Source organism: Spea bombifrons, chromosome 2 (assembly GCF_027358695.1).
Source record: "Spea bombifrons isolate aSpeBom1 chromosome 2, aSpeBom1.2.pri, whole genome shotgun sequence".
Classification (NCBI taxonomy): domain Eukaryota; kingdom Metazoa; phylum Chordata; class Amphibia; order Anura; family Pelobatidae; genus Spea; species Spea bombifrons.
In genome coordinates, this window is record NC_071088.1 from 59354209 (window position 1) to 59366006 (window position 11798).

The window sequence follows — 11798 nt, forward strand, 5'->3', positions numbered from 1 at the left end:
TTGGATTAAAGTGACTATAACACTTTACCAAAATTCTACTTATATTATTGTACACTGAATAAACCCAAATAAGTATTTGAAAGGTTAAAACATGCAATATAGGTTGAGACATACACTATATGACCACAACTATTGGGACACACCTTCTAACCTCATCATGGCACCCTTTGGGTACAAACACATTTCCACGGTACTCATGTTTGGCTGTAATTATCTCATTTAGTGTACCCACACAAATATTATATATATATATAATATATTATATTTTTTTTTTCTCAACATGGGCTTTCTTTAGATACCATTATTTTGATCATATTATCTAATTTAGTACAAAATAAATATGGTGAAAATTGAAAAATAGCACTTTTTTCTTTTATTTGAAAAATATTTTACTTGTCTACAAAAGCTAATAAAAAAAAAACCCTGCTAAATAGATTCTACTATTTGTCCCAGGTTAAGAAATACCCAATCTTTTCAGGGTTTTTTTTGCAAGTTATACAGGGCAATAAGTACAAGTAGCATTACTTAAGTTCAAAACTGGTCATGCTGCCCCCCCATGTGCTATTTTGGAAACTTTTGAAGCCAGTCAGTTCAGTTTCAATTTACCCCCATTTTACCATATATTTTTTGATAACTAGACACCTCAGTATATTAAAATGTATTGTTACTCTTTCCATTCACTAATTCTACTACTTTAGTCAAACTTTGTTTTAAGTATTTTGTGTTTTTTTTTTTTGTTCCCCCCCCCCCCACGCTTGCTGTACATTAGGTATGCATTGACAGCTCCTACGTATGTATATATTGCTTCCAAGCTGTTTGGGGGCCAAAGGGCCACATTTGGGAGGTGTGCATTTTTCAATTTTTTTTATTTATTTATTTTTTTTTTTTGGAACTTTGACGTTTGGTGATCCTGTGCCCGTACTCTTTACATGCACACGTTTTGCCAGCAGCGTTTGTCAAACTTTGCAGTAGTATTTTTGTGTGTGCTTTTTCACACAATCTAGTTAAAGTATATGAATTTACAGCTCCTGGTATATGTCAAACACCCCAATATGTGTTCAGAAACATCACCTACAGTACAGTGATACCACCCATGCATACGTTTTGTTTGGCTGCTAAATTTTAATTGACATCAGTTTGCACCTGTGCCCTTTTTGTGACATCTTTAAGATTAGCCAATTCAATTTACCATATATTTTTGAAAACTAGACAACCGAGGGTAGAATTATTATATAAAAATATATATTTTAATCTTTTTTGGACATTTTCTTTGAACTGGATGATTTTTCTTATGTCATGGTGACATCATGGGGTCTTTTTTATTTTATTACTTTTTATTTATTAACAATTTTTCCAATTTTAAATTTTTACTGATCATATAGTAATTAGGGAGCTGAGATGCATTGACCTGCATGGTTGGCTGCAGTATCCTCTGGAAGCTTTTATTTTGAATGGGTGTCGCCACCTTGTCCTAGGAGAGATCAAACAAGGCTTTTTCTCTATATTTCTCTATCTTTTATTTATTTTTGTAGCAACCGAGTGCTGCCATAATTGAAAGGCATAGATAGCCTTTTATTACGGTGAATATGACCACTTCTAGGAGCGATCATATGGGGCTTGTACGTTTTTCCTTTTTTTTTTTTCTTTGGTGTTGCTGGATGCCTTGATGTCTACCTGTAAAGTTTGGTGGAGGAGGGATAATTCCCTCACAACCCCCAAGATCTTGTAGAAAGCCTTTTCAGAAGAGTGGTGTCTGTTGTAGCCGCAAAGAATGGCCAACTCCATATTAATGCCCATGATTTTTTAATGGAATGTCAAACAATCTCTCATATAGGTGTCATTGTCAGTTGTCCACATACTTGCGGTCATAAAGTATGTGTGTGAAAGATATTATATAATATAAAGTCAACTGGAGGAATGTCTCAACAGAAAATAGAGATCCCTTTCCAACTGGCATCCTCATTAAGTAACATTTAATGTATGTGTGTGTTTTTTATATATAATGTTTTAAAATGGCTCCCACTGCCTTCCTGTTGTATGAATATGCCATTTTGCAATACCACCTAATGCAAAATGAGTAGTCTTTAATTTGTTAAATTTACTTCCTGAGGGCCCTACAATTGTCCCTTGTTACAATTTTTAACATATTTCAAAGCAAATCTGAATGTATGTGGATTTTGTATATAATCGCTACAACTTTAATCCTGAGTTATAGGCGCATGATGGGTCACATGATTCACTTTAAAAGCTTTCAAGATATCATTCAGAAAATAAGTGTCTCCCATTATAAGTAGGCTACATAAATAACTCAATCGCTTCCCGTTCCGTGATCTCCTGTCACAGTCATTTACTTAGGCCAGTATACTTACTGTTCAGTTTATTAAATTATAGTCACGTGGTAGTCATATCATTCATGTACTGCGTGTGGTTTTACAAAGTCATTTAACAATGAGACAATTTTACCAGCCTAATTAAGTGATAGTAACCTGTTTTGTGTTTGGTCGTAAGAGTTGTAGTTTTTAGTTGCCAAATGTAAAAAGGTTAATTTGGAGATGAGCCAACTAATAGTTTAATTGGCTGTAGTAAAGAAAAGGAAAAAAACATGAAATACCGTATTTGCTTGATTATAAGACGAGGTTTTTTCAGAGCAAATACCCCTCGTCTTATAATCGGGGTCGTCTTATAATCAGACCTCAAATAGGTCTGACTATGAGACGACTAAGATCCAGATCCCCCGGTGCCGGTGCGGGGGAACTCTGATCTCTGACAGTCGGGGAAGGTCTGCGCGATGGACGCAGACAACCCCCACTGCTAGCCATGACTCCTTCCGGCTGCAGCATAAGTGCGTGGGATCTGCATGCTGCCCCGGCTACACGACAGGGAAGTCAGAAGCTCCGGTAAGTTAGGGGGAGGGAGTGTTAAATGGGGGGCATAAGGCATTTCTGGAGGCAGAGTGCTCTGTGAAATGCCTTTTAACCCCCTTAATGCCACTCTGCCTCCAGAAATGCCTTTTTAACCCTCTATACACCACTCTGCCTCCTGAATGCCTTAAACCTCCCAATATGCCACTCTTCCCCATAATATGCCTTTTAACCCTCTAAATGCCAGAGTGGCATATAGGAGTATAAGGCATTTCTGGAGGCAGAGTGGCACATAGGTGGTCAAAAGGCATATCATGGGGCACAGTGGCATTTAGAGGGTTAAAAGGCATATCATGGGGCACAGTGGCATATAGGGAGTATAAGGCATTACTGGGGCAGATGTGCATAACTGGGGGCAGGTTGGGAAAATAGAAGGAAATAAAACCAAAATATTTTTCTCAATCATAGCTTTTATTAAAAAAAAAAAATAGTAAATGAATTAACATTTACCGGTAAAACTTTTTTCCTATAGGGTCGTCTTATATTCAGGCTTTTTCTTTTTTTCCTTTGGGGGGGGGGGGTCGTCTTATAATCAGGGTCGTCTTATAATCGAGCAAATACGGTAGTCACAGTTCCGAATAATGGTTCCTTAAATTAACTGTCTTCTTTTTTTGTTGGATTTTTTTTTTTTTATTTCAATTTTTTAAGGCTAATGGCAAAATGAAATGAATGCTTTATACTTTATGCTTTTCCTCATAGGCTGGGCTACCTCTGGAGACACGGCTACAGATAGCATTGGACGTGGTGGAAGGAATTCGCTTCTTGCACAGTCAGGGTCTGGTGCACAGGGATATCAAACTGAAGAATGTACTGGTGAGTCACGATACGTTCAAAACTAATCGTGTTCTTTGGTTATAACATTGAATAGAACAGATAATAGATCTGTCGCATGTGTTCACTTCTCAGCTCCCATCTTGGTCAACTTTAGTGTCATCATATATCTAATAGGTTCACACAAACAAATGTTTCTCTGCCAGCAATGATGACTGAACAATTTCTTTTGTAGCTGGACAAAAAAAATCGAGCAAAGATTACTGATCTGGGATTCTGCAAACCAGAGGCTATGATGTCTGGAAGCATTGTAGGGACACCAATACACATGGCTCCAGAACTCTTCTCGGGTAAAACATTTTCATCATTTTATGTGTGCTCATTGCTCTGTTAAACTCATACTTAGATTTTAAAATCTATCTATAACAAACATGTTCAGAGAACCATATCATCTATCTTAGAACCAACCACCTGAAATCTGAAAGAAATAAATCTGTTCATTGACCGTTGACTCTCCACATGACCCTTCCACAATCATATAGTCTTGGCTCGCTCACCTTCTGTCACGTTCACTCTCAATCTCCGTTCCCTGTATCACTATGTCTTAATGTTCTTTCCAGCTTTAATGTTAGCTTCTACTCTCCGTTGTAATAGCGCTATGAGATAAGCTTGTGCCCTATAAGTAAAACATATTTAAATGTGCTTATATATGATAGTGTGTATATATAGCTATTTGTGGGAATACCTAATGTAAATTTACATATTTTACTACAGGCAAATATGACAATTCTGTGGATGTGTATGCGTTTGGAATCCTTTTTTGGTATATATGCTCTGGATCCATCAAACTCCCAGAAGCTTTCGAAAAATGCTCAAGTAAGGACCACTTGTGGAACAATGTCAGAAAAGGCAAGTTTTTTTTTTTTTGGGGTGTTTTATATACATTTTTAATGTGGTCCGTGTGTAGGACTATAGCTGTATCCTTGTGTAACAGTTTTTTTTTCTCTTTTAAAAGAAAATAACCTCAAAATGTAGTAGCCGTCTCGCCAATATGTTTAGTGTTCCGGTTGTATCTCCTCTCTCTTCTGATGCACCACCATTTGTCCCCTTAATATGAATATATGTATGTGTGTTAATATGAAAACAATACATTTAAAAGGCTGGTAAATGAATATATTAATTTATTGCTAAATCAAGATAACAATTGATCGTAAATTTCTAAACTGTAATGAGCGTTTGTTTACTCACTCTTAACACCTTACGCTAAGAGAGGCACATACACTTACTCCTTACAGGCACATGCCAACACCATACACTAATAAATGCACACTTTAACACTATAAGAGGACATATACTCACACTAACACCACACTCTTAAAGACATGCACACACTATCCAAGAACATCCATTATACATACATGCTGATTCTGGCACGATACATTTACACGCACACTACACTAACACTACAGTACAAACGCCATCTTACTTTGTGGAGACCTGACTCCATTGCAGCTCCGCCACTCCACTGCCTCTCTAATATCACCTGACCCTGCTGGATGCCATACGCGACTACTGTGCATACCCGGGCGCACAGATTTTGTGGAGTCTTGGACTAAACCATGGATCAATATTTGAAATGGACAGACTGGATTGACTGGACTATTAAGAGAAGCACACAGCATTTTTTTTATGCTAAACCTCCTGCTTTTTATAGAAATTAGATAACTGGAGGCATGGAACAATACTGCAGTTTGGGGAAAAGGGTACAATGTTTATACATTTTGTATGAGCAACTTTTCTCTCTATTCCCAGGTGTACGTCCAGAGCGATTGGCTATCTTTGATGAGGAATGCTGGAAGCTGATGGAGGCATGTTGGAATGGTGATCCCTCTCAGCGTCCGCTTCTGGGCATTGTGCAGCCCATGCTACAGGGTATCAGAGACCGCCTTTGCTATAAGAAAAAGTCTGGCAAAACCTTGGAAGACTCTACCTGATGTGTGACAAGACTTTCAATATAGTTGTTGTTCCTAAACTTCAGACATCGCTTCCTGCTCTTCTTTAACTGCAGCGGAGATACAGAACTCCCTGTACAGCTTGGCTGTTGGCACACACCAAGCCACTGATTCGTAAAGGAACGGAGCTGTCTGTAACCAAACCATGCCAGACATAAGTTGAGTGTGCAGTTTTAACCACCTCTCTTTACCCTGTGTTTGCCAACTACAAGAGTACTGAACCAAGGGTAAACCAGCACCTTCTCCAAGCTTATCGTGGGATTGTGTAACAAATATTTTAATTAAAGCCGTGAGGCAAAGTAGACCTTCTTAATAGTAGTGGTTACAAGAAGGTATATTTCAGAATAGGAGCTCGAGTTTGTGTAAACCAGCTTCTTAATTGGGCGCTGTAAGAACTTCCATCAAAAAGCTACACGATTGTGCAGTCATGGACCTTATGTAAACATGCTGTGGTTGCTTCAACATCTTTATCGCATGCCTACTTCATGCCTTTCATTTCCTGCCCAACACTTGCCTAAAGCTCTGATTGTGAACCTTGAGATTCTAGGACTAACCATTTTACCAAGGAAACTAATTCTACTTTCAGGTCACCCAGGTTTACAAGGTGTACCACACAGGTCCATGTTTAATGTATTCTGGGCCACTGGAAGGACATTCGTGGAAATAAGCTGTTAAAACTTAAGCACAACTGTAGGTAGATCAGCGAAAAAAATCACTTCAGTCAATTCTTCTTTTCTCCCCCCCCCCCAGTGTTGCTATGCGTGCTTTTAAATGTGTTTTGCTTTTCTGCTATTTTCTTTCATTTTTCTTCTAATATACTTAATGATTCTTAGGAAGAAATCAGACTGGACAGTCCTTTATGGGAACCTGGAGCTAAAAATCCCTCCAACATTTGCTTGGTGAATTTTACCCAGGATTTAATTGTTCTGTTCTCTTAGCCTTTTATTTGATAGGGATAGCAAGAGTAATACTCTCTCAATATAGTATGTCCTAAATCTATTTTAGGTGTATACATTTCCTGGTCACAGATTAAAAGTTTAAGGGTGTGAGAGGCTGGTTTTAACTGTAATACTTGTCATTTCATGTTTTAACATGTAAACGGTAGCTTAATGGTGGTGCATTTTTTTTTAACTTTTTTCTTGTAGAAAAAAAATCCACATTTTGATCCTATGCCTCTGCAGTATACATTCCGAACATGTTTGATTTTCTCTATACGCTATTACAATACATTTGTTTAAAAAAAAAAAAAAGTAATATTCAAAGTGAGCTACTCCTCAGTTTTGAAGTATATATTCAATAGAGTTCATATGTATTGCTGCAAGTAGGCTATATGCAATGGCAATGTGTTTAGCATAGCTTTCTCAAGCGGCCTTTGAGACAAATTTGCTTGTGAATAAATGGAGAAGTCCTAAGAATTTGGCCCGTCACCAGTATTATGGGGCCAGTGGTAGTCGCATTTCTATTAGAACATTCCTTTAATGCCATGTCTTCTCATCTCTGATTAAAAAAAAAAGCAGCTTCAGTTTTAAATATAGTATCCAAGATATATAATCTATCCCCGTTATTGTACATGAACCATTAAAATGCAATGAAACTTTCACTGTAGGTATTGCGATTTCCCTTTCTGGTTAAAGTGTAAATTAATGCCAGCTGAATGAGAGGCCGTAAATGATCAAACCATGTTTAGAGACGATATGTTTTTAGAACTGTTTAAATACCTTTCTTCATAGGTTTGATTTAACTTTTTAGGTTGGTATCGGTTTGGTTTAATATGCAGCAGTATTATACATCTTGGTTTGTTTACATGTTTCTGGAAGTACTGAAAGCCTTGATTATTTTTGGGCCTTAACATAGACCCTTAAACATCTGGTTTAAAAGACCTTTTTTTTTTTTTTTTTTTATTTAAATAATTTACCGGTATATCGGTTCACAACCATTTTTACAGTGTTAAAACTTGATTTACCTTAACCATGAAGTTGACCAACCAATCTGTTTTATGACAAATTGTTTCTTTAATACCAGAGTACTGTCTTGGTCCATTTGCTTACAGACCTCATGTTGCTAAATTCTTTATTTTTATGATGTTCCTACTATGCGTTGATGGTGCTAGTTGAGGCTTGTTTTCTCCTGAGTGGAAATTTTCAACTGTACTCTCCCTAGGACTTATTAACAATTAACAAACAATCCATGCATGGCTTATTCCAAATATAAAGTGGTGAAGGTTTAAAAATGAAAATTACGAACCTTTTGCTATGGTAGTCATAGGACATAAGTACTTGGGTTTACACATGTTTACCATGTTACTGCCAAAAGGTTGCAGTCTTAACACAGGCAGCCGGAGGGGCCAGGACCAGAGGAATGACTGCCCCCTTGGTGGTGGAGTAACATTAAAAGCGGAGGCGATTCTGTTGCTCCTTAAATTTGTGCGTTTTTTTTAAAAAAAAAATTCTAACTACAAAGGAAAGTGTTTACCTTTTTTGTTAATGTGTATTGCACTTTGGAGGAGGGGGATAGTAAGCTGCATACTCTCCTATATACTAAACATAGCACTTTTGCAGTGTTTCTCTCTCTCTCTCTCTCTCTCCATAATTTCACTTGTCTCCACTTTAACCGAATCCTCCCTGAAACACACATTCATGGTTCTTGGAGACAAATCACTGAAGATTATTTCATGAGCATTGGTGGCCTGTCTAGCAACTTTGCTTACAGATGGTTTTCTGGGCAGACTTTGGATGTTCTATTTCTGCGAATGAACACGCATTGAGCTGTTTTCTCCAAGTATACAGAATACGTAATCTACCTGTATTATGTTAACCAAACACGCCACTTTATTCCACTCTAACTTTAAAGAGCATAGATACCAAGGCCCTGTTGCCATTTTTCCTCACCACCTCCATGGTTTCGAACCCAATGAAGGACCTGTTAACATTGTGTATCTCTTTGCACCCTCGAGCGCTAAGGTTTGAGATCGCCGGTCACAGTTGATGCATTCTGTGCTGTTGAGCAGATACCATGAATGTGTTTATAACCACCACTCCTCACAGTTGTGTTCTTGTTTTACACTGTTCAAAACACTAATATCTTGACTGTAAATCTATATTTTATGAAACTGCCTCTGTTGGCAATTTTTATATTCAAATGTCTAAAATATTTAGACCTCACACTGTACTGTGCAATTTATCATTAAACTCCTTAACTAAATGACCATTGATATCTTTATTTACTATTGCCCTTCATGTTTGTAAAGTGTGGGGTCATGTACATGGTAATCCCTACACACCAAGTAGACCACATCAAGCAGCACTGTGTGTGAATGACAATGCAGCAGGTAAGCAGTAACTGAGGGTTCCTTGCCACAAGGTGCCCTGGAGCAATTGCACTTTTTTGTCCATCTACTTAAGGGGTCCAAGCTGCTCTGAGAAGACACCAACATTAAATTAGATTGGGGGCTCATTTGTGCTTGCTCAATAAAGGCACTATCATATCAGTGTTGAATAATTTAGAAATGGTTTTTAGACCATAGCCCGTGGCACTCTCCAAAGAAACTGAAATAGTTCTCCGCGGCAGGAATTTTATCCCAGATCATTGCTCAATTGGGAACCGTTGGGCCTTTGATGCAGAGATAAAAGGGATGCCTATAATATCTTTGTTACATTGCTGTATACAATGTACATTTTGTGTGTTTGTACAGAAAAAGGGGGTTTCAGAATTCCAACCTAAAGTTATTTCAGGCTGTTTTGTTGAACTAACTTGTCTGGGGAAAACAGTGCTCAGTCTGGGATTAGGAGGTATTCTAGCTACCACTGCTCTTACTGACATACCTGGGAAGGTCCCATGGAGGGCAGCCTTGAGATCTCTCTTCTGGGGGTGTGCTTTTGTGAAGCGGTGGGGCTACCACCAGTCTTTTAGTGAGAGGAAACTGGAATGGGAGCACAGGAGAATGGGAAAGGATAATGGGTGGGAAGAAGGTCCTCACTCAGAGATGCTAGGTCAAACCTAGAGAGTGTTCCCAGATATGCTTACTGACCTCCTTCTGTATGGACTATTCAGCACCAACAACTGTTTCGAGAGCTACTGATACATCGCTGAACACCTTTTGCAATGGCATACAAATGAGGTGATTATACACACCCCCCTTAGGTACACCTTGCTAGTACTGGGTTTGACCTCATTTTGCCTTCGGCACTCCTCAGAGACTTAGGTCCTGCTGAATGTAGCCATCATACGATGTGTACACGGTGGCCATAAAGGGATGGACATGGTCAGCAACAATACTCAGGTAGGCTGTCACGTTTAAGCGATGTTCAATTGGTACCGAGGGTCCCAAAGTGTGCCAAGAAAATGAACCCCACAACATTACACCACCACCAGCCTGAACTGTTGCTACAAGGATGGTTCCATGCTTTCATGTTTTTATTTTTTTTTGCCAAAGTCTGATCCTGCCATCTGAATGTCACAGCTGGAATCAACTCATCAGGCAACGTTCTTCCAGTCTTCCATTGTCCAATTTTGGTGTGTGTGTGAATTGTAGCTTCAGTTCTCTGTTCTTAGCTGACAGGAGTGGCATCCAGTGTGGTTTTCTGCTGCTGTAGCCCATCTACTTCAAGGTTCGCCCTCAGAGATGGTATTCTGCATACCTTGGTTGTAACAAGTGGTTACTGTTGCCTTTCTGTCATATCGAACCAGTCTGCCCATTCTCTGAATTCTGGCATCAACAAGGCATTTTCATCCACACAACTGTGGCTCACTGGATATTTTCTCTGTTTTAGCACCATTCTCTGTAAACCCTAGAGATGTTTGTGTATAAAAATCCCAGTAAATCAGCAGATTCTGAAATACTCAGACCAGAATGTCTGGCACTAACGACTATGCCATTTTCAAAGTCGCTTAAATCCCCTTCCCCTTTCTGATGCTTGGTTTGAACTTCAGCAAGTTGTCTTGACCACGTCCACATGCCTAAATGCATTGAGTTGCTGCCATGTGATTTCACTCTGCCCCCCCCCAGATATGCTTTATGCCCCCTAAAAATGCTCACCTGCCCCTGATATGCTTTATGCCTCCCTAAAAGTGCCACTCTGCCCCCCAATATGCCACTCTTCTTCCTAGAATTGCCACTCCCCCCCCCCCCAAACTTACCAAACTAGCGGGGCCAGCCGGTGGATGCCTCTTCGAAGTGCGGCCTATATTCGGGCCAATACGGTTTAAAGATATCTCTGCACCCGTTAAAATATTAATATAAATATATATAGAAGTTCTCTATAGACCCTCCTTAGAACTCTGGGCAGGTACGGCTTTTAACCATGTCAATGGAGCCCAGCTTACAATGTGATTAGTAAAATAAACCAAAATAAAAATTTGGTAACGTAAAAAATAATTCCTCACTGATTTAGCACAGTATGTTCACAAAAATCCTGGCATGGAAAGAAAAAAATACTAGCATCTGAAATACCCATGGGGCATCTAGTTTTTAAAAATGCATGGTTTGATGGGGTAAATCGAATTGGTCGGGTTCAAAGATTTAACAAATGAGACACAGGGCAGAAAGAGTGTGCTACTTGTATTTGTTGCCCTACCACTTGTAAGAAAAAGCAAAAAACACAAAACATTCTAAATATTAGAATCTATTTAGCACTTTTTTCATTAGCTTTTGTAGATCAGTAAAAAAGTTTTGAATAAAAGTCAGAAAAAGATTTTCTTCAACATATTTTATATATATTGTTATAGTAAATTAGATGATATGAATAATGGTATCTAAAGAAACCCTCTGCCAAAAAAAAACCCCCAAACCAATATATAGCTTGTGTGGGTTGAGTAAATGACAAAGAAGAAAACTACAGCTAAACCCAAGCACCACAAAAATGTTAAAACAGCCATTGTCATGAAGGATGCAAAAAAAAAAAAAAAAAAGCTGTCCTTAACGGGAAAATATATGTATAGTGAGTTTTCAGGCTTTAAAACATAACAGATATATCCCAAATATTCTAAGGAAATTGGGTCATAAAAACACACTTGGAAGATATGAGTTAATTAAGTTAGATGGTGACAGTGCTCCTTTATGCAACCCACTTAACATTACATTTGCAGCATTATTACT

General features: G+C 38.4%; 2 protein-coding genes across 2 annotated transcripts in view; one reads left to right on the plus strand and one right to left on the minus strand.

Annotated features, from left to right (window-relative positions):
- Positions 1 to 6375, plus strand: part of DSTYK (dual serine/threonine and tyrosine protein kinase) — a 30468-nt gene extending 24093 nt beyond the window's left edge. The window contains exons 10-13 of the mRNA XM_053454381.1: positions 3621 to 3734; positions 3928 to 4042; positions 4467 to 4601; positions 5505 to 6375. Of these exons, the coding sequence (XP_053310356.1) occupies positions 3621 to 3734; positions 3928 to 4042; positions 4467 to 4601; positions 5505 to 5686 (546 nt within the window). The 3' untranslated portion in view covers positions 5687 to 6375. The remainder of the gene's footprint in view (positions 1 to 3620; positions 3735 to 3927; positions 4043 to 4466; positions 4602 to 5504) is intronic.
- LOC128472511 (complement receptor type 1-like) overlaps positions 1 to 11798 on the minus strand; it is a 198225-nt gene that overhangs the window by 128234 nt on the left and 58193 nt on the right. The gene's annotated exons all lie outside the window — the stretch shown is intronic.